General features: G+C 46.0%; 1 protein-coding gene across 1 annotated transcript in view; it reads right to left on the reverse strand.

Moving 5' to 3' along the window:
- EFHB (EF-hand domain family member B) overlaps positions 1-23,985 on the reverse strand; it is a 58,920-nt gene that overhangs the window by 30,394 nt on the left and 4,541 nt on the right. The window contains exons 2-6 of the mRNA XM_068978710.1: positions 13,490-13,552; positions 12,153-12,296; positions 10,959-11,139; positions 8,585-8,695; positions 3,439-3,568 (exon numbers count right to left, since the gene is read on the reverse strand). Coding sequence (XP_068834811.1) covers positions 3,439-3,568; positions 8,585-8,695; positions 10,959-11,139; positions 12,153-12,296; positions 13,490-13,552 — 629 coding nt within the window. The remainder of the gene's footprint in view (positions 1-3,438; positions 3,569-8,584; positions 8,696-10,958; positions 11,140-12,152; positions 12,297-13,489; positions 13,553-23,985) is intronic.

Here is a 23,985-nt window from a genome sequence, read left to right on the forward strand (position 1 = left end):
AGTAAGCATCTTTTAATTTCATGGCTGCAGTCACCATCTGCAGTGATTTTGGAGCCCAGAAAAATAAAGCCTGATCCAGCAGATGTTGGCAATTTGATCCCTGGTTCCTCTACCTTTTCTAAAACCAGCTTGAACATCTGGAAGTTCGTGGTTCACAGATTGCTGAAGCCTGGCTTGGAGAATTTTGTGCATTACTTTACTAGCGTGTGAGATGAGTGCAACTGTGTGGTAGTTTGAGCATTTCTTTCTTTGGCATTGCCTTTCTTAGGGATTGGAATGAAAACTGGCCTCTTCCAGTCCTGTGGCCACTGCTTGACTTCACATTCCAGGATGTCTGGCTCTAGGTGAGTGATCACACCATCGTGATTATCTTGGTCATGAAGATCTTTTTCGTATAGTTCTTCTGTGTATTCTTGCCACTTCTTCTTAATATCTTCTGCTTCTGTTAGGTCCATACCATTTCTGTCCTTTATCGAGCCCATCTTTGCATGAAATGTTCCCTTGGTATCTCTAATTTTCTTGAAGAGATCTCTGGTCTTTCCCATTCTGTTGTTTTCCTCTATTTCTTTGCATTGATCGCTGAAGAAGGCTTTCTTATCTCTCCTTGCTGTTCTTTGGAACTCTGCATTCAGATGCTTATATCTTTCCTTTCCTCCTGTGCTTTTTGCTTCTCTTCTTTTCACAGCTATTTGTAAGGCCTCCCCAGACAGCCATTTTGCTTTTTTGCATTTCTTTTCCATGGGGATGGTCTTGATCCCTGTCTCCTGTACAATGTCACAAATCTCATTCCATAGTTCATCAGGCACTCTATCTATCAGATCTAGGCCCTTAAATCTATTTCTCACGTCCACTGTATAATCATAAGGGATTTGATTTAGGTCATACCTGAATGGGCTAGTGGTTTTCCCTACTTTCTTCAATTTAAGTCTGAATTTGGCAATAAGGAGTTCATGATCTGAGCCACAGTCAGCTCCTGGTCTTGTTTTTGTTGACTGTATAGAGCTTGTCCATCTTTGGCTGCAAAGAATATGATCAGTCTGATTTCGGTGTTGACCATCTGGTGATGTCCATGTGTAGAGTCTTCTCTTGTGTTGTTGGAAGAGGGTGTTTGCTATGACCAGTGCATTTTCTTGACAAAACTCTATTGGTCTTTGCCCTGCTTCATTCCGCATTCCAAGGCCAAATTTGCCTGTTACTCCAGGTGTTTCTTGACTTCCTACTTTTGCATTCCAGTCCCCTATAATGAAAAGGACATCTTTTTGGGGTGTTACTTCTAAAAGGTCTTGTAGGTCTTCATAAAACCGTTCAACTTCAGTTTCTTCAGCATTACTGGTTGGGGCATAGACTTGGATTACTGTGATATTGAATGGTTTGCCTTGGAAACGAACAGAGATCATTCTGTCGTTTTTGAGATTGCATCCAAGCCCTGCATTTCAGACTCTTTTGTTGACTATGATGGCTACTCCATTTCTCCTAAGGGATTCCTGCCCATAGTAGTGATGTAATGGTCATCTGAGTTAAATTCGCCCATTCCAGTCCATTTTAGTTCGCTGATTCCTAGAATGTCGACGTTCACTCTTGCCATCTCCTGTTTGACCACTTCCAATGTGCCTTGATTCATGGACCTGACATTCCAGGTTCCTATGCAATATTGCTCTTTACAGCATCGGACCTTGCTTCTATCACCAGTCACATCCTCCACAACCGGGTATTGTTTTTACTTTGGGTCCATCCCTTCATTTTTTCTGGAGTTATTTCTCCACTGATCTCCAGTAGCATATTGGGCACCTACCGATCTGGGGAGTTCCTCTTTCAGTATGCTATCATTTTGCCTTTTCATTCTGTTCATGGGTTCTCAAGGCAAGAATACTGAAGTGGCTTGCCATTCCCTTCTCCAGTGGACCACATTCTGTCAGACCTCTCCACCATGACCTGCCCGTCTTGGGTTGCCCTGCGAGCATGGCTTAGTTTCATTGAGTTAGACAAGGCTGTGATCCGTGTGATCAGATTGACTAGTTTTCTGTGAGTATGGTTTCAGTGTGTCTGCCCTCTGATGCCCTCTTGCAACACCTATCATCTTATTTGGGTTTCTCCTACCTTGGACGTGGGGTCTCCCTCAGCCTTTCCCTTATTAGGACACTTGCTACTGGATTTTCGCCCCACCCAGATCATCCAGGGGCTTCCCAGGTGGTTCTAGTGGTTAAGAACCCGCCTGCCAATGCAGGAGATATAAGAAACCTGGGTTCCGTCCCTGGGTGGGGAAGACCCCCTGGAGGAGGGCAAAGCAACCCACTCCAATGTTCTTGCCTGCAGAATCCCACGGACACAGGAGCCTGGAGGGCTGCAGTACGGCAAGAGTCTGACACGACTGAAGCGACTTAGCACACATGCACAGATCATCCAAAATGATCTCAAGAGCTTCCATGGAACTGCATTTACAAGGACCCTTTTCCCATATAAGGTAACCGTCACAGGTTCTTGGAATTAGAACGTGGACATCTTGGAAGGCCACTATTTAACCCACTGCACCAGCATTGTCAATCCTCTGATTTTTTTTCAGCATAGTAGGAAACAGAGGATTTTACTTTGTTTGTTGCCTTAGATATAAGACAAGAAATGAAAAACTAAGGAAACTTATTTTAATATCTTAGGAAAGTAGTCACGTGTAGAATGCAGGTGTAAACAGGTCACAGTTTGTAAGAGTTAAGTCAGATGCTCAGGTGCCCACCTAACTACTACAGAAAGCTGAAGGATAGACGACATGTCAATTACATGCTGTCTTTGTAGAGACAATCTACCCGCAAGCCCGCGATCTTTAAGGAACGTAGTAGGGTGGGTCCCGTAGATAAAAAACATTCATGTATGTCTTCTGTTCTGCTGAAAGTGAAGTCGCTGAGTCGTGTCCGACTCTTTGCGATCCCATGGACTGTAGGCTATCAGGCTCCTCCGTCCATGGGATTCTCCAGGCAGGAATACTGGAGAGGGTTGCCATTTCCTTCTCCAGGAGATCTTCACGACCCAGGGATCGAACCCAGGCCTGCTGCATCGTAGGCAGATGCTTTACCGTCTGAGCCACCAGGGAAGTCCTCTGATCTACCGAAAAGGCATGAAATAACTTCAGAATCACACACAAGGAGTTCCCTGCCTGTCCAGTGGTTAGAACTCTGTGCTTCCACCGCAAGGGGCCTGGGTTCGATCCCTAGTGGGAGAATAAGATCCTGCAAGCCACAAGGTCAAAAACAGACAAACAAAAAACCAGCATCATGGTGATCTCTGGGGGAACTGGATAGTTTAGAAGACATATCACTGTGTATCTTTTTATATTATTTTCATGTTTGAACCATGTCAATGCCTTACCTCTTAAAAAAACAAATTTAATCACTTTTTAAGTCGATATGCCATTTATCTAACACTTGTTCCAAGACACAACATACTTACATTTGTAGTTCATGAAGCCAATGTAAAGTTTTTGCCATATTTCGTCCATCATTAAAATGTGGTGTTGGGATCCCATACAAGTTAAATCTATGAAAACTTGACGGGTCATACTTCCGGTTCTTTGCTTCTCCTAAGAAAAGAAAAGGGAAGACTTTTGACTTAAGCAACACAGCTTTATGCAAGGGGCACATGATGTTCTCAGTAACAAGGAATATGCCAGTGGGAGAAAGTGAGACTGTAACAGCGTAGGAACTCCAGCTTTGGCGACAGACAGAGGCACTCTCCCATGAGCGCTGGGAGACGGCGGAGGGCGAGTTCCTCGAGCAGATTCTCGGAAAGTAGAAAAGTGATGCACAGAACGACAGGCAGATGAAAAATTCAGGCCCATCAACGTGAAAGAGGTTCTGAAGACCAGGGGATGTGCGGCGGAGCGTCTGGCCCCCAGTGGTGCTTTGCCCTCCGCTAAGGTCTGAGAGGTCGGCCTTTTACTTTACGGTCCCCGCCCCCCGACCTCCCGCAGAGGGAGCCCGAGTCTGAGCCTGGGCCACCGGGAAGCCCCGAGAGGCTGGTATTTTAGAGTTGCTCTCACTAAGATTTGCATTACAACCCTCACATGTCATTATAATCACTTATCGCAGAGACGTTTGAAGGGTGATTGAGGACTGAAAACCCAGCAGGGCGGTCTTTAAGAGCTAACACTATTTTTTTCAAGTATGATGTGGTGTTAGTGCTCTATTTATAGATAAGGAAGCAAGACTGAAACCAGAGGTGAGCTACAAGGTTACTGGACAGAGGAGCCTGGCAGGCTACAGTCCACAGAGTGGCAAAGAGCCAGACATGACTGAGAGTGCACGCACACGAAAGGCTATGAAATGATAAGGAAAAAGATTCCGTCTCACTACTAACCCAAATGATGTAAGCAAAAGCGATAGTACGCAGTCACAATGCGTCTCTCAGTTGAGAAAACCTAAAGATTGGCAAAGCCTGTCACTGGGGAGGATGCTGGGGATGGGAGTCTCACACCCAGCAGGTGCGAGGGCAGGCTGGGCGAGATTCAGGGGGGCGGCCCGGCTCTGAGAGTCAGAGCTTCAGAAACCTAGGGCTGAGTCTTAAAGAAGCAAACCGTGTTCACAAAGATAGATAAACGATACATTTCCATAACTCTGAAAAATATAATATTGGGAACTGACCTGAGAAGACGAGCATAGACACATAGACTCCTCTCTGAACGGCAAAGAAAAACATAAATCAAAGCATCATCTGTGACTGGAGATTTTAGAAGATTTTCTTTGTATTTTATACATTTCTATGTAGCCTGTATTTTTTTTTTTTAATTTTTTGGCCACTCTGATGAGGCATGTGGGATCTTAGCCCCTGAGATGGAATCAAACCCACACCCCTTGCAGTGGAAGCTCGGAATCTTCACCACCGGACTGCCAAGGAAGTCCCTATGCAGCTTGCATTTTATAAAAGAAAATATAACTTCAGTAATAATTTAAATTAAGTATACTTAAAGAGGTCATCATTAATGGTGTCCTTGACACATTATTTTAAGTAAAAAAATTTAAACGCATATAGCAGCTTCCCCAAAAGAATGGAGATTACTATCACATTTAACTGAAGACAATAGCTCAGTGGATGGGCTTAGAAATTATATATTATTATGGATAAACAACAAGGTCATACTGGACAGCACTGGGAGATATACTCAATACCCTACAGTAAGACATAACGGAGAAGAACCTACACGTGTACAGCTGAGTCACTTTGCTGCACACCAGACACTAACACATCGTAACTGAGCAACACCTCAACATAAATACAGAATGAAATATTTTTAAAATCTGTACTCCGTTTCATCCAACTGCTAAAGGCAGTTTCAGTTCAGTCACGTCACTCAGTTGTGTCCGACTCTTTGCGACCTCATGAATCGCAGCACGCCAGGCCTCCCTGTCCATCACCAACTCCCGGAGTTCACTCAGACTCATGTCCATCGAGTCAGTGATGCCATCCAGCCATCTCATCCTCAGTCGTCCCCTTCTCCTCCTGCCCCCAGTTTCTCCCAGCATCAGAGTCTTCTCCAATGAGTCAACTCTTCGCATGAGGTGGCCAAAGTACTGGAGCTTCAGCTTTAGCATCATTCCTTCCAAAGAAATCCCAGGGTTGATCTCCTTCAGAATAGACTGGTTGGATCTCCTTGCAGTACAAGGGACTCTCAAGAGTCTTCTCCAACACCACAGTTCAAAAGCATCAATTCTTCGGCGCTCAGCCTTCTTCACAGTCCAACTCTCACATCCATACATGACCACAGGAAAACCATAGCCTTGACTAGACGGACCTTTGTTGGCAAAGTAATGCCTCTGCTTTTGAATATGCTATCTAGGTTGGTCATAACTTTTCTTCCAAGGAGTAAGCATCTTTTAATTTCATGGCTGCAGTCACCATCTGCAGTGATTTTGGAGCCCAAAAAATAGAGTCTGACACTGTTTCCACTGTTTCCCCATCTATTTCCCATGAAGTGATGGGACCAGATGCCATGATCTTCATTTTCTGAATGCTGAGCTTTAAGCCAACTTTTTCACTCTCCTGTTTCACTTTCATCAAGAGGCTCTTTAGTTCCTCTTCACTTTCTGCCATAAGGGTGGTGTCATCTGCATATTTGAAGTTATTGATATTTCTCCTGGCAATCTTGATTCCAGCTTGTGCTTCCTCCAGCCCAGCGTTTCTCATGATGTACTCTGCATAGAATTTAAATAAGCAGGGTGACAATATCCAGCCTTGACGTACTCCTTTTCCTATTTGGGACCAGTCTGTTCTTCCATGTCCAGTTCTAACTGTTGCTTCCTGACCTGCATACAGATTTCTCAAGAGGCAGGGCAGGTGGTCTGGTATTCCCATCTCTCTCAGAATCTTCCACAGTTTCTTGTGATCCACACAGTCAAAGGCTTTGGCATAGTCAATAAAGCAGAAATAGCAGAAATAGATGTTTTTCTGGAACTCGTTTGCTTTTTCCATGATCCAGTGGATGTTGGCAATTTGATCTCTAGTTCCTCTGCCTTTTCTAAATTCAGCTTGAACATCTGGAAGTTCACGGTTCACATACTGCTGAAGCCTGGCTTGGAGAATTTTGAGCATTACTTTACCAGCATGTGAGATGAGTGCAATTGTGGGGTAGTTTGAGCATTCTTTGGCATTGCCTTTCTTTGGGATTGGAATGAAAACTGACCTTTTCCAGTCCTGTGGCCACTGCTGAGTTTTCCAAATTTGCTGGCATATTGAGTGCAGCACTTTCACAGCATCATCTTCCAGGATTTGAAATAGCTCAACTGGAATTCCATCACCTCCACTAGCTTTGTTCATAGTGATGCTTTCCAAGGCCCACTTGACTTCACATTCCAGGATGTCTGGCTCTAGGTGAGTGATCACACCATCGTGATTATCTGGGTCGTGAAGATCTTTTTGGTACAGTTCTTCTGTGTATTCTTGCCACCTCTTCTTAATAGCTTCTGCATTTTAGATGTACCCTAAAATGTTGTCTCTATATATATTCATTGATACGGTTCTTTCTAAAACAGCTAAATGGCATTGGATTAGACAGTGCTATCGATGCTAAACTTTTTCCGAAAAGGAATAAAATATTTTCACAAGAAATAGAGGGAAGGAGGAATAAAGGCGAAAACAAGAGGGAGGAAAAGGAGAGCGGGCCGGGGAGTGAGGGTGCAGCGGGCAGGAGAGAGGCCTTCGGAGGCCGGGAGACGGGACGGGGCGGGGCGGGAGGGTGGAGGCTACCCACGGCTCGGGGTCCGGGGTGGGGTCCAGCACGGGTGACGGTGGAGCCCACCCAGGGCTCGGGTCTGGAGCAGGTGATGGTGGAGCCCACCCAGGGCCCGGGTCCAGAGCACAGTGAAGATGGAGCCCACCAGGCTCCTCTGTCCATGGGACTTCCCAGGCAGGAATACTGGAGTGGGCTTGCCATGCCCTTCTCCATTCTCAGGACGTGTATTAGAGTCTAACTCTCAATCCTCTGTTAGATCAAAATTCTACTTTGCTCACACAGGTAACTTGTAACTCACAGCACTTAAACACCCAATGCCTTTCGGTTGTGCTATAGAATAATTCCAGCAACGCAAGCTAAGTCGCTTCAGTCCTGTCTGACTCTGTGACCGTGCGGACTGGGGCCCACCGGGCTCCTCCATCCGTGGGATGTCCCAGGCAAGAAGACTGGAGGGGGTGCCATTTCCTCCTCTAGGGGATCTTCCTGACCTGGGGGTCGAAGCCGCTTCTCTTACGTCTCCAGCACTGGCAGGCGGGTTTTCTTTACCACTGTCACCACCTGGGAAGCCCCAGTTCGAACAATAAGCTACTTTTAGTCACAATCACTTAATACTAACACTATTATCACCGAGCCCTAACTACGCTCCAGACGCCATGCTTGGCATTTTGCAGGCACTCATTTCATCCGCACAACATCATCATCCCTACCTATTTAAGAAATTTAAAATAGATGATGATAAGTAAAATATTCAAGGTCTGAAAGATAATCAGTGGTAAGCAATGCCTTAAACTTCATGATGTGAAAACTTCTGCACTTGACCAGTAATTATATTCCTCATTTAAAATGAAGCACTTAGAATAATCTTGATATTTGAATAAGAATGGTATTTTTAAGCCTAAATCCACTCACACAAGATTAGACTACCTAACGTTTCATCTTAACTGCTTCTTTTCGTTGTTTTAATGATATATACTTTCAGACATTTTATAAGGGTATATATTCCCAGCTATCAGGGTTTGTAACCTTATAAGTTGGGCTTCTCAGATGTTGCTACTGGTAAATAACCCGCCTGCCATTGCAGGAGACAAAATGAGACCTGGGTTCAATCCCTGGGTCGAAAGATCCCCTTGAGGAGTGCATGCCCTCTCACTCCGGTCTTCTAGCCTGGAGAATCTCTGTGGACAGAGGAGCTTGGCAGGCCCCAGTCCATAGGGTCGTACAGAGTCAGACGGGACTGAAGTGACTTAGCATGCATCACTAGAATTAGTCTATAGCACAACCAGGCATTCCATCGTTGAGCTCATCATCTCCCTATCCCTCTTCACAAGTCTGAGTGCCATATTCTCCTGTTTTACACCGGAGGAAACTTACCCACAAAATAGTCGTTGTGAGATACGATGTACAGCTCGTGGCCTGCCTGCGCTTCTTCAAATACCTCTTTATAGGGTTTTGGTGGATTCACCACCTCTCTAGCGGACATTTCTGAAAAAAGAATGAAAGAAATCAGTTTTAAGATGCTTTTTGTCCTTTGTAACATTTAAATTGACTGGAGCAAATGACAAACTAGGTGTGCTGCCTGCCCAAGCTACAGGGGCACAGAGCCAGGGCACACCGAGACTGGCCACCGAGACAGGAGCGGCCCGGGAGTCACGGTCTCACGGACCCCCACTGGAACGGGCTCCCTCCCTAGAGTTCTGAAGAATGTTAACCACTTTGGTCGTCCTGAGCCACATGCCAAGCCCAATTAATTTCCCAATTTTGAGAATCTCAGGATAATTTTTATTTTAGTTTGCTCCATACTTCCAAGAGGATCTAGGCAAATTTGAATCACAAATCAGCTTCATAAGCCCTGGTGCCCTGTGGGGATGCCCTGATGCAAATTTTGGCAGCTATAAACTACAGCACACATCCGAATCTGTAGCTGTGAATATCCATCTTCGAACTGGCCCACGGTGCCAGGGAAATCACTGGCATCGGAAAGAAACTCTTCTTCCTTCTGGCCCCAAACCTAGAGCTAGAAGGTCTTTGTGGAATAGCTGCTTTCCCAGGATGGGTAGTTCCTGGCTTTATATACAGCGAATTATTTTGTCTTTATTGTTTCCTGTAATGATTTTTAAATATAATTCCATTTGCAGTTTTCTCTTTGTACCTAACAACATACATTGAGGTGTTTTCTTTCTTTTGGACTGTATGCCAAGAATTGGGGTCTGTAAACAAACCGTTAAGAATATTGGAAGGTGGTCCTGCTCGGAATAATCCTGTAAAGCAGTACTTCTCTTTTGATGTAGGAACCATTACACCTATTAATACACATACATGTGTTCTGGAGCATTCCTTTTATTACATATATAAGTGAGTACTTTTCATATTACATGAACTAATCTTAGATGGCAGTTATGATATAACTACGGTAATTCTGTAATGTTCTGTCTGCTTAAATACAATTTTTAATCCTATTTAAAAGGAAAACAAGATATTTTACCTCTTCTAAAATACATTTTAATATTTCAAATATTAACAAATTTTAACTTTATATGTGATACAATAAAGTACAACTGCAGATCTTGCCTTCCAAGACAAAGGCATAGTTTATCTCCAGAACAGATACTACTATGTGAACGAAAAACACCCTGATGGACCTTTCGATAAGAAAGATAAGGTTCCCGGAGCAAAGCCTCAGCGGGTGCAGAAAGACAAAGAGAGAAGCACCTCTCTCAGCAGAATGATAAAAATATGACGGAGTTTGAGGTCCCCTGTAATGATATCTGGAGGGGGAGCGTAAGGGACCTAAAAAGGCCGAAAGTGAGATCTGCAGGACAGCACCGGAGAGGGCAGGAGGCAGGGAGGCAGAGGAGAGACGGCCTCTGACTGATGGTGAGTCACGCGTGGAAATACACGCGCCACCCCCTCTCCAGATGAGAGAGGAGTCTGCCCTGACGCTGCCTGTTCGCTTAGTAAGCAGGTACACATCGTGGACCGGTATGAATGAGCGTTGTACGCAGCATTCACCAAACTTCTCTGTTCCGTGGTCTACTGTATGAAACCGAGTTTCATACAGAGTTGAGAGTTATACGCAGACCTAGGCAACAGACGAGGGCGAGGGCTCTGGGGGAGGGAAGCATTGGGCGTTTCGGCTTCGCAGATGCGAGCGGCTGCAACAGGATAGGTAAGGAGCACAGTCCTGTTGCATGGTGGCGGCGGCGGCTGCTGCGTGACTTCAGTCTCAGGCAGCTGTATGCAATCTCCCGGGATAAACCACAGTGGGAAAAAATACAAAAAAGAATGTGTATGCATGCATAACAGAATCAGTTTGCTGTACGGCAGGAATCCACAGCACATCTGTACATCAACTGTTCTTCAATTTAAAAGTTTTTTAAAAAGAGTTGAGAGTTACGAGCATATCAGAGGCCTTGGTGGAAACAAAGCCCATCAGCAGGTGCCCGGAGGGAAGGATGGCAGCCCTCTCAGCTGGTCCCAGCATCGGCGTTCCTGGGTCTGTTTCCTGTCTCTGCACCGTCTCTGCTCTGCGCCCTGAACCTCTTCTCCAAACCCTGAGCTCACTGCCTGAACACACGGCCTTGACGCACTGGAAGGCCTCTGGGTCTAAGAGTAGCTTTCTTGCTATGATCCTGTCTTTCATTCTTGACATCATCTGCACCAGCACTAAATAAACCCCAACAGGATACCGAATCCCATTTTCTAAGAAAACATTGTATCACTCCCTCCCACCGCTTATTTTCACTACCTCTGATGATTGCCGTCCCAAATGTCGTATTGAGTATGTCCAGGCCTTTAGGCAATCCTGGTGTCTGATCGTGAGATTTTCCTAACGGTGCCCGTTGATGGCTAAAATATACTGACTCCTTTTTATCTTTCATTTTCTGTTGAAACGTTGTTATAGGCTGTGGGTTGATCAATACCTTTGCCTAAAGAAGTCATACAAAGAAAAGATGTAACAACCAAAAAAGAAAGAAAGAAATCTGAACACTGAAACTCAACAGCCCGGGAGAAGAGAATACCACAGCGGAAAAGCATTTCGTGATTGTTGCCTTGGCTCACCTTCAAACCCACCATCGGACTGGGACCGTGCAGCTTAGAAGTGTCAAAATGTGACTTTTCACTGAGGCTACAGTGTTCACGAGGGCAGCTCCCTGGTTCCGCAGCTCGAATATTCCAGAGGAGTGGGAATGACGAGAGCCCCACAGGCTCTCTGCAGGTGCAGGAGCCAGCCTTCTGCCCCGGGACTGCCCTTTCAGTCCGGAGCAGATAACACGGAGACCCCGCGTGCACACAGCTCACGCACCAGTGCGCGGACGTCTCCAGCAGCGGCACCCAGCCCCTGTCCTCGCCACGCTTTACCGAACCTTGGCAGCACCTCTCTTTACCATCAAAGTGCGAGTGTCAGTGCTCAGCCGTGCCCGACTCTGGACCGGGGCTCTCCAGGCCAGAACACTGGAGTGGGCAGCCTTTCCCTTCTCCAGGGGCTTGAACCCAGGTCTCCCACACTGCAGGCGGATTCTTTACCAGCTGAGCCACCAGGGAAGCCGAGAATACTGGAGTGGGCAGCCTAGCCCTTCTCCAGGGGAGCTTTCCGACCCAGGAATTGTTCGCCAGGGGATCTTCCTGACCCCGGAATCGAACCGAGGCCTCATGCATTGCAGGCAGATTCTTTACCAGCTGAGCTGTCAGGGAAGCCCACCCCTTTTTACCGTGGGAAAATGAAGTGCGGCTCAGCTTGTATCATCATTCAAGGAGACAATATGCAGTCTGGGGCTTACAACGTTGACTTTCCGCACTCACTGTCTTGCCTACTGCTGCTTGGAATTTTTTCATTAAGAGCAGGAAGGAGGTTGGAAGCGATGATTTCACTAGCACTTCGTTTGTGCTTTTTCCACCTTGGAAGTGAATAACATACAGGGAAAAACAGAAGAGAAGTTACCGGTATTGAAATTTTCGATCTTATTCCGTGTGTCAAGGAAGGTGCGATTTGGGGATCATTTGCTCTGCCGTAAAATACTCTTTCGGCTCCAACGGGTGGATATCTGAAGTTGAAAAATTTTTTTGCCTCAGGTGGGGTCATTAGCTGTCAACAGTGAGAGAAGAAAATAGAATCAAGTACAGTTGATTGATATCAGCAAGACTGATCTATACCAATCAACGAACATCTTTCATTACATGAGTATAACAAGTACCTGGGGAGCTCCAGCACCCAATAACAAAACATCTTGAAAGTTGTTTAATGGAAATAAGCAACATATTTTTAAAGTTATATTTAGCTGCAGCAGCATGGATAGACCTAGAGATTATCACACTAAGTCAGAGAAAGACAGATATCATGATATGCCTTCTATCTGAAATCTAGAAAAATGATAAAACGAACTTATCTACAAAGCAGAAACAGAGTCACAGATGTAGAATTATGGTTACCAAAGGGGAAAGGAGGTGGAGGATAAATTAGGAGTTTGGGATTAACACACACACACTGCCATGTATAAGGCAGGTAAACAGTAAGACCCCACTGTAGAGCACAGGGAACTCCGCCTTCATGGGAAAAGAACCCAAGAAAGCGTGGTCAGGTATATGATTCGCGTGGTATAGGTACACACATATACACATATATATAGATGATTCGCGTGGTATACGTACACACACATATACATATATATAGATGATTTACGTTGCTGCATTCCTGAAACTAACAGAGCATCATAAATCAGCTATACTCTAATAAAAATAAGTCATATCTAGAAAACAACCAGAGAAGGCAATGGCACCCCACTCCAGTACTCTTGCCTGGAAAATCCCATGGATGGAGGAGCCTGCTAGGCTGCAGTCCATGGGGTCACTAAGTCGGTCATGACTGAGCAACTTCACTTTCACCTTTCGCTTTCATGGACTGGAGAAGGAAATGGCAACCCACTCCAGTGTTCCTGCCTGGAGAATCCCAGGGACAGGGGAGCCTGGTGGGCTGCTGTCTATGGGGTCGCACAGAGTTGGACACGACTGAAGCGACTTAGCTTAGCAATAGGAAGTATTTAGGTTAGGAAGAATACCATAAAAGACTCTTTCCAATCTAAATAAATGGAAAATTCCAGTAGTTTTCGTAGAGCTGGAAATCGTAAGCCTGGGATTTTCATTTCCTCATTCACACTCAACAGAAGGTCTTATAGTAAAAAAAAGAGAAATCCAAATGGACATTAAAGTCATGCAGCTCTCACAAGGAATGTTGGGCGTGTTTATCTCAGATCCTCACAAGTGCGTATTGAAAACACTCACCCTGGGAAAGTTTTCAGTCAAGCAGTTTGCAGCTCTGTGTCCAGTCGGAAGAACTTTCCCTGCCTGAGGAGAGAAAAGCAGTAATCGGTCATTGTGAGGGTACAGGGAGGGTGTTTTGAAGAAAGCAATGTATTTCCAATTTGGCCTATGCTTCTAACACTTCAACTACTTAACACAGTTAAGAGAAACAGGAAAAACGAACACCAGATCTAAAGCCATCCTGAGGTGTAATACAAACATCAGGTGCTATGTATATTTTGAGTTTACTTTTTTTTTTTTTTTTGCAACCTGCTAAGGTACTCTGCTCTCGGAAATCCCTTGCCACACTTCACAGGTTAAGTATCAGCTGTCCTATCATCACGGGCTTCCCTGGTGGCTCAGAGCGTAAAGCGTCTGCCTGCAATGCAGGAGACCTGGGTTCAATCCCTGGGTCAGGAAAATCCCCTGGGGAAGGAGATGGCAACCCACTCTAGTATCCTTGCCTGGAAAATCCCATGGACGGAGGAGCCTCGTAGGCTATCGCAAAGAGTCGGACACGACTGAGCGACTTCACTTTCACTTTGTTGTCATCAGTGCAGTGGGACTGTGACTGAATTCAAGCTAAACACAAACGATCAGCATTTCTGAGTATGCATGCGTGTGTTTGCATTACGGGTATATTTCCGCCGACACCCTAGCTTTTGATCTATGAGAATGTGTCCCCCCTGGCCAAGCTCCTTCTGTGAATGGTCCGAACCTCACTTGGCTTTGTTCTAATCTGGGTCTTATCTCTCCTTCTCTTGCCCAAGCAAAGATTATAACTGCTCATTCCCAGCCATGCATCTCATATCTCTTTCCCCTTTATCATTTCAAGGCAGCTGATAGCTATTTTTACAAAGCATAAGTTTCTCTTTAAAAAGCCGAGAGAAAGAAAGTTCCCGTAAGAGTGTTCTAGGTCTCTGGAGGGGGCCGGGGAGAATCCGTGAAAAGCAGAGAGGCTGAGAGTTGGGTGGAGGGATGACTGATTAGATAAATGAGGGATGGCTGGGTGACAACATAGACACATGGATACAGATGAATAGGGGGAAGTGTTTTATTATGCTGAATGTTAACTGCAGAATTCCTCTTAGAGGGAGAACCAACAGAGATTAAGAGAGTATCTTGGTGGCATCTGAGCACAGAAGAGGATGCCCACAGACATGCTCAGACAGACGATTTAACTGCTTGGCCAAAGAATGAGGCTTCCTCCTGGCTCAGTGGTTAAGAATCCACCTGCCAAGGCAGGAGAGGCAGATTCTATCCCTGGGTCGGGAAGAGCCCCTGGAGAAGGAAATGGCAACCCACTCCAGCGTTCTTGCCTGGCGGGCTACAGTCCATGGGGTTGCAAAAGGGTCGGACACACCTGAGCGACTAAAGCAACAACAACAAATGGAAGCAAATAGGAACTCCCGACGGGACAGACTAAGGAAGGTTAAGGGAGGTGACCAGTAAGAGTGAGAGGATGGTCCATGGTCAGGCTCTGCTCCCAGCGCAGGGGCACAAGTGTGATCCCTTGTTGGGACGCTAAGATCCTTCATGCTGCATGGTATAGCAAAAAAAAATAAAACAGGAAGAAAGAAGAGAAAAATTGAGTGAAAAGTGAGCAGAGAGAAAGATGAAACAGTGAGGTCAGAGGCCAGGGGCCCAGGATGAGAACTGGCCAGTGACACGCAGCCCAGCCTTAACGCCAGACCTGGAGTAAATTCTACTTATAACAGCACAAAGGGAGAAGAGTCCTGTGTGAACAAGGAGAGGGACTGCGCTCTAACTTGAGCTGAAGAGGGTGGGGAAGAGAGGAGAGATGTGTGACCTTTTCCATTTCCTTTAACTTTGAGATACAAGTAATTTTTTTAATTTTTTAATTCAGCTGGAAATTATAAGAAATCCCAGTGGTATCAGAGAACATAAAGTTTCTCTTACTATACATGTTATGTAAGTGCCAACCATTCTTTTAAATATTTAATGGAAGGATTACTTCATAAAGCTGGGGATACCCAGGGCAGCTACTCTCCAGATGACAGACGGTTAGAGAGACAGAAGGAAGGACGGGCAGACTGACAGGCCCATCCGTCCACGGCCTGAATCTGCTTGTCCCTCAACCACTTCCCTTCGAGAGTGACAGCAGCTACTCCAGGTTTCCATCATGCAAACATTTTATTGGGCAGAAATACCCTCAATATTCCTCCCAGAGCTGCCCACTTGGAAAGCAGTTTGACTCCAAATCAGGGGCTATAATCAGGTTTGGATGTCCTCAGGTCGTTTGATCGGGGGCACAAAGATTGGCGCCATCATGTGTGATTTCCGTCTACAGAGTCATCATAATACCACCTCCACCAGTCAGGGAGCTCTTCTTATTTCCGTTGTTCTCAAGGATGACTGTTCATCAGCTTGCGGTAGGAAGGATGCAGAACTCGCCACCCCAAATGAGCCTCTTTGGCATAAGCACTATATTGAACCGATTACTTTAATAAATAGCAGACATGAGGAAGCTCTGAAAATGGGGTAGAAGTTGCCCTTTTATAAGGATTGCATGCATTTTACAAAAGACATCACTGTAAACATGTCTCTTTCTCTGTATGAGGAAGAGAAGTTTGAATCTAAATGCCCAGAAACTCTTAGCAATGGAGAAGATACCAATGTAAGCTGTGTAATACACCTTATCCTTGCTTACCACGCTTTCCCTGGTAACCTGCCATAGCTGGCCTTCTTTTTGCACCAATTCTTTTTTTTTTCCATAGTTACATGAGCTTTTTTTTTAATTGAAGTATAGTTGATTTACAAGGTTGTGTTAATTTCTGCTGTACAGCAAAATCACTGAGTTATACATATCTATTAAAATATTATTTTCCATTATGCTTTATCACAGGATACTGAACATAGTTCTCTGTTAGCATCTTTTTTTGTCTTTAGCTAAATGGTACTTAAAGTGGTGGCTTGAGCCATCTTGGGGTTACTCAATTTTCCTGGGTTTTTTCCGTGTACATATGAGGTATACATGTTAATAAATAGGTTTGTCTTTCTCTTGTTAATGTCTTTCGTCACAGAAGGTTCTAGCCTAGAAGTCAGAAAGGTAGAAGAAAAATTATTTTCCCTTCCCTATCGTTTCTCTGTCAAGTTCCAAGATGTGAATGTACCCTTTTCTTCATAGCCTGCATTTTGAATCTGTGTATTTGAACAAATCCCAAACATACTCCCCAAGTTTGGTGAAAATCTGTTGTGTAATTTTTCATGTGGTGCAGTTAGAGACAAGCAAAATGAACTTTTAGCTTAATTGTATAAACTGCTAAATATGCAACAATAGGCAAATGGTTAAATAAAATGTTACTTTCAAATGACATGCTATCATGGAATGGTCTAAAATCATGTATATAAACCATTTTAAATGTTCACGAGACAACATGAATTTTAAACAGCAATATAAATTTGTATTGTACAAAGTCACAGACTCGCATCTCATAACACAGCGACAAAAAGCTGTGAGCTGTGATTGCCATTTCTGAGTGGTGGCCTTTTTTATTGTTGTTGTTGTTCAATCACTCAGTCGTGTCTGACTCCACGACCCCCGTGGACTGCAGCATACCAGGCTCCTCTGTCCTTCACGATCTCCCGGAGTTTCCTCCAGTTCATGTCCATTGAGTCGGTGATGCCGTCTAACCTCCTCATCCTCTGCCGTCCCCTGGCCCTTTCGCTTTCAATCTTTCCCACCAACAGGGTCATTTCCAGTGGGTCAGTTCTTCACATCAGGTGGCCAAAATATTGGAGTTTCAGCTTCAGCATCAGTCTTTCCAAAGATTATTCAGGACTGATCTCCTTTAGGATAGACTGGTTGGATCTCCTTGCAGTCCAAGGGACTCTCAAGAGTCTTCTCCAACACCAAAATTCCAAGTATCAGTTCTTTGGTGCTCAGCCTTCTTTATGGTCCAACTCTCACATCCATACATGACTGCTGGAAAAACCACAGCTTTGACTAGAAGGACCTTGTCAGCAAAGTGAGGTCTCTGTTTTTTAATACACTGTCTAGCTTTGCCGTAGCTTTCCTTTTAAGGAGCAAGTGTCTCCGTTTCATGGCTGCAGTGGTGAACTTACACGTGCCTTTATTTTCTTCTATGTTGTTTTCTCAATATTTTACTGTGTGTTGCTGTATTAAGCAAAAGAAAGCAATGAGGGGCTATCAAAAAGTCTATAAACAATATCCTATAGAAGGGAAACAGCCACAAGAGCGCTAGAAATAAAAATGAGCATGAGGCGCACGCAGAACCCGGACAGGGTGCAGGACCAGGGACTTCCCTGGTGGTTCCGAGTTTGCGAATCCACCTGCCAATGCCAGGGGCACGGACTGCAGCCCTGGCTCGGGAAGACCCGCACGCCTCGGAGCGGCAGAGCCTGGCGCCTCAGCTGTGCAGCCACACGCCCAGGGCCCGTGCGCCCGGCAAGGAGCTGCGCCGCGGCCAGGGAGCACCCCGCTCACTGCAGGCAGAGAACGCCTTCGTGCACCCACGGAGAGCGGGGCAGCCAAAAACAGACTGGGAAACAGGAGCCGCTGCGATGGCCCCCTTGAGTTCTCCTCCCCAGCTCTCCAGGGGGAGGCCTCAGCTGGTACTAGTGACCCCCAGCCCGAGAGATTGGACCATGACCCCCTTCGAGACTGTCCCTTCTGCCTCCGGGGCCCTTGCTCCCACGTCTAGGAGACGTCTGTGACTGCGCCCTCCAACCCTCTGCTGAATGTTCATTTAGACTATCCAAATACCTTACGCTCTGGTCTAAAGCGTTCTCCCTTCCTCCTCGGCTGTTCTCTTAAAGGTTCCAACCTTGTCTTACAAGTGCAACCTCTCATGTCTGGACTAACTTTCCTGTGGGCTTACCTTTTCCCTGTTCTGTCTGGGGTTGCTGCTTGCTTGTTTGGGCCCCTCCCTTCAAGCTGGCCTCTGATCCTCACCCAGTTTACGGCTCCCCAGAGACGGCTGTGTTACAGGGCTTGTTGAGTCTTGGCCTTTCCTGTAGAGTGATCAGATGATGAGGCTGCCTTTATCTCAGTAAGTCCCCAGTGTCTTTTTTTCCTCCAGGTTGTTCAGAGTTTCCAGAGAATAGTAACAGCGGTAATCCAATTGTAAAACACAGCATCTCTGTTGGGCGCTGTTCTCGGGGCTTTTCCTTCTCAGAAGGAACGCCGTGCTTTCCCTCAGCGAGCAAACATGCTCAATTTGTCCGCCGACTGGTGGGGTCAGCTTGGCCCCCTAAAGAAGTAAAGCCTGCTAGGTTTCTCCTTGGGAAAGTTTATCATCAATAATTATCCTGCAGAACCAACAAACAACAAGGCCCTGCTGTATAGCAGAGAACTGTACTCAGTATCCTGTGATACCCCGCAATGGAAGAGAATATAAAGAAGATTGCATATATTTATAACTGAGCAACTTTGCAATAAAGCAGAAATTAACACACTGTGAATCAACTATATTACAAACTAAAAAAATATTCTTTGTAAATATCCAATCCCTCGCTAACCTTGGCACGCCACACGGCATGTGGGATCTTCGTTCCCCAACCAGGGATCAAACCTGCCCCTCGCCAGCTCCACCTGGCCACCCCTGCAGGGGAAGGGCAGCTTCTTAAGCACTGGACCACCAGGGAAGGCCCTAAGCTGTTACCTGCTGTTCTGACGCCTGCTGACGGTTCTCGTCTAAACCGTGACTGCTGCGATGGTTGCCAAATTGTCATTTTTTAAATCCCATCATTTCATCTACATTTATTAACCGGAATTAAACTGAAAGGAAACTCTCTTTCCTTACTATTTATTTAATCATTCATGTTTTTATATCAGTATTAAGTGCATGGATTTCTGTTTTATTCAATGGCAATTTTTAATTGAAGTAGTTGATTTACAATATTGTGTTTCAGGTATACAGCAAAGTGATTCAGTTTATATACATATATATATAAACTATTTTCAATTCATAGAATGCTTATGAATTTCAATTAATAAAGACATTTTCAATAAATGCCTTTTTATATATAAATCTCCCTTCATTGTTTCCATAACAGGTTATTACAGGGCACTGACTCCAGCTCCCTGTAATCAGCAGGTCCTTGCTGGCCTGTCTTATGCCTGGCACTGTGTGTATCTGAATTCCGTACTCCGAAGTTATCCCTCCCCGCTTCCCCTTTATTCAACGGCGATGGTACTGAATGCTCAGAGCAGGATAGTTTGGTGGAACCCCTCCAGGAGCCCGTTCAGACTGGCTTCGGCACCACTTTGACATGCCCGCAATATTCTTTGAGCGTTTCCTTACTTTTTGGCTCTCAAAAGTGCTCCAAGTTCATATTATAATACTCCAGCCCTAGAGTCCTGATTCCCCTAGAGTCCTGATTCCCTTTAACAGAGAAAGATGTTTAGAAATCAAGATCCAGGTGCTGGTGTGCTCATTGCTACGAGATAAACATTCCTTCTAGATCCTGTTAGAGGGTGAAGCCAGTAAATGTGTGATATATGCACACCCCCACACACTTGCCGCTGTATCAGTTCTATAATATTCTATTTAGTTAAACGTATCTAGCTTAGATACTGACAAGAATACAGACATAGATAGAGATATAACCGTAATGTGAGCTTAGTCGCTTAGTCATGTCCGACTCTGCAACCCCATGGACCGTAGCCCACCAGGCTCCTCTGTCCACGGGGATTCTCCAGGCAAGAATACTGGAGTGGGTGGTCATGCCCTCCTCCAGGGGATCTTCCAAACCCAGGGATCAAACCCAGGTCTTCCACACTGCAGGCATATTCTTCACCAGCTGAGCCACCAGGGAAGCCCATGAATCCTGGAGCAGGCAGCCTATCGTTTCTCCAGGGGAGCTTCCTGACCCAAGAATCGAACCAGGGTCTCCTGCACTGCAGGTGGATTCTTCACCAGCTGAGCTACCAGGGAAGCCCTATAAACACATCAAGCTCTATAAACGTAGAGCTATCTAGATATAGATAAGCAGATATACCATGAGTTTCCACTGATACCTCCAATTACAAGTCACACAGCAGGATTCCTTCCACCTTCTCCTCTTTGTATTTGTGACTTTTTTCTCTGCCAGTGAGAAGCCTGACTCCTACCATCCTGTCTTTGCCTGCCTGCTCAGGCTCTCTTCGTGCAAACAAGCTCCCAGCCCGCTGACCAGCTCCGCACTCCCTCCTCGCCACACCCAGGCCACCTCACTTGGCCACCTCATCAGTCAGCCCTCAAAACACAGGTTTCAGGGACTAAGTCCCCCTCTCACTTCATGTCATTGGTTCCCAAGATTCAGGTCAACTCAGGAAGGTTGATGGAGAAGGCAATGGCACCCCACTCCAGTACTCTTGCCTGGAAGATCCCACGGATGGAGGAGCCCAGTGGGCCGCGGTCCATGGGGTCGCAAAGAGTTGGATACGACTGAGCGAGTTCACTTTCACTTTTCACTTTCATGCATTGGAGAAGGAAATGGCGACCCACTCCAGCGTTCTTGCCTGGAGAATCCCAGGGACGGGGGAGCCTGGTGGGCTGCCGTCTGTGGGGTCGCACAGAATCGGACACGACTGAAGTGACTTAGCAGCAGCAGCAGCAGCAGGAAGGTTGATACAAGACCACTTTCAGCTGTGAAAGATCCAGCAGCCCATAATCGCTCACTCTCCGAATGCAGGGTAGGCTAACACAAAGGTCCCGTCTCTCCCTTGGTCAAGGTCACTGTTTTACTCACAGATGTCCCTAACTCTGAACAGCTCATCAAAGAAGAGGAGTGATAGCATCAATCTTTCTGCCCATTAGACCCTGAACCCATTATGCAAATGAAACCATCCACTTCTGAGAATTCTGCCCAAATTGGCTCTTTGCAAATTCAGACAAAAATTAGGAGTTTTTAAAAACTTTTTATTTCTGTATTTATTTTTGGCTGTGCCGGGCTTTCCTCTAGGTGCAGTGAGGGGCGTCACTCTCTAGCTGCGGCGCAGACGTGCCACTGCAGCGGCTGCTCTGGTTGCAATGCTCGGCCTCCAGGCTGGGCCTGCAGTGGTCACAGCACGTGGGCTCAATAGCCGCAGTTCCTGGGCTCCAGAACACGGGCCCAGTGGTTGTGGCTCAGGGGCTCACTTGCTCCTTGGCATATGGGATCCTCCCGGGCCGGGACTGAACCTGCGTCTCCTGCATTGGCAAGCAGACTCTTACCACTGAGCCACCAGAGAAGCCCCGTACCTTTTTTTTGAGTACCAGGGTTTGCACGATTATCGAGCTCTCGTAAGATTTACAAATAGGTAACCCCTTTGCCTCTACCCACTCCCTGAATAGCCGTCAGGGGCTCCCCTTGTGGCTCAGATGGTAAAGAATCTGCCTACAACAAGTGAGACCCAGGTTCAATCTCTGGGTCAGGAAGATCCCCTGGAGAAGGGCATGGCTACCCCCTCCAGTATTCTTGCCTGGAAAATCCCATGGAAGGAGGAGCCTGGTGGGCTGCAGTCCACGGGGTCGCAAAGAGTGGGACACGACTGAGCAACTTCACTTTCACTTTTCACTTTCATGCATTGGAGAAGGAAATGGCAGCCCACTCCACTGTTCTTGCCTGGAGAGTCCCAGGGATGGCGGAGCCTGGTGGGCTGCCGTCTATGGGGTCACACAGAGTTAAACACGACTGAAGTGACTTAGCAGCAGCAGCAGCACCACCTAACATAATGTCTAGTCATTGTAGACGACAGAATCTTTTTAAACTTTTCTTTGAAACGTTCCTTCCTTTCTCCTCTTTGTACGTCAGGGCTCAGTGTACTAGTTGCTCAGGACAAGCAGGCCCCGGGAGTCTCGTAACCCGTCAGGGCAGACCTTCGCCTGCAGCCACAGGACGGGAGTCGTTACAGAGACGCGTGCCTCCTCCGGATGCTGGAATGGCCTGATGGAGAGCGGGTGTCCTCAGGGGCTGGCTTCAGCAGGCTCAGCAGCTAGACTTTTCCATCTGAGCTGTCCTCACTGCCAAACTTGGACATGGGTCTTGACCCCACCCATATGCACTTCCTCCCTGCTCTGAGGCTGGATGAACTCAAGGGTATCAAATGCTTCCCCATCCGCCCTCGGGGAGCACACTGGGGATCCCCTGTCCTTTTCCTTTCAGCTACATGAGTTCTACAAAGTCCGCAGGAAGGAGACACTACACATAATATCTGAACTGTCGCGAGTGTAAAGAAAATGGAACTAGGGAAGGCCTCCCAGTCCTTTTCACACACTAGCATGGCCCCAACACCAGACTTAGAGAAAGACGACACAACAAGGAAAGCTCTGTCCAGTTGGACTGCAAGGAGATCAAGCCACTCCACCCTAAAGGAACTCAACCTTGAATTTTCACTGGAAGGACTGATGTTGAAGCTGAAGCGCCAATACTCTGACCACCTGATGCGGAGAGCTGACTCATTAGAAAAGACCATGATGCTGGGAAAGACTGAGGGCAGGAGAAGAAGGGGACGCCAGAGGATGAGATGGTTGGATGGCATCACCAACTCGATGGACGTGGGTTTGAGTACACTCCGGGAATTGGTGATGGACAGGGAGGTCTGGCCTGCTGCAGTCCATGGGGTCACAAAGTCAGACATGACTTAGCAACTGAACAAAAACTGATACAAAAACCCTAGTAAATATCTGGGAAATAAAATCCAAAAGTATATAATAATAATAATATATCACAACCAAGTAGGGCTTAGCCCAAATATATGAAGATGGTTCACTATTAGAAAATTAACCATGCTAATTCAGAAAAGATGTATTTCAACAAACACTGAGAAAGCTCTTCATAGCTCAAGCTCTATTCCTGATTTTTAAACATACTTGGCAAACTGGGGCGGAGAAGGCGACGGCACCCCACTCCAGTACTCTTGCCTGGAAAATCCCATGGATGGAGGAGCCTGATGGGCTGCAGTCCATGGAGTCGCAAAGAGTGGGACACGACTGAGCGACTTCACTTTCACTTTTCACTTTCATGCATTGGAGAAGGAAATGGCAGCCCACTCCAGTGTTCTTGCCTGGAGAATCCCAGGGATGGCGGAGCCTGGTGGGCTGCTGGCTCTGGGGTCGCACAGAGTTGAACACGACTGAAGCGACTTAGCAGCAGCAGCAGCAGCAAACTGGGGATGTATATTACAAATATAATACTTAATGGTGAACCATTAGAATCATTCCCATTAAAGTCTGAAAAGAGACTTTCTATATTGTATTATTGATCATAGGAAATGTAGTGAGATAGGAAATTAAAGTGAGAATTGTAAACATCAAAAAAGGAAAGACTATAGTGTCAATGTGATTGGCTACCGAGTAAATCCAGAAGAACTAGTAAGCAATAAAGACCGATCAGAGTTCAGGAAGATGACCAGATGTAAGAATTTTTTTTAAAATGAAAACAACCATATGAAACAGCATTTAGTCTTGTCATAAATCGAATAAATTTGAATTAAAACAATGCCTTACAAATCATTATTAATTTTTAAAATT

Source organism: Capricornis sumatraensis, chromosome 1 (assembly GCF_032405125.1).
Source record: "Capricornis sumatraensis isolate serow.1 chromosome 1, serow.2, whole genome shotgun sequence".
Lineage (NCBI taxonomy): Eukaryota > Metazoa > Chordata > Mammalia > Artiodactyla > Bovidae > Capricornis > Capricornis sumatraensis.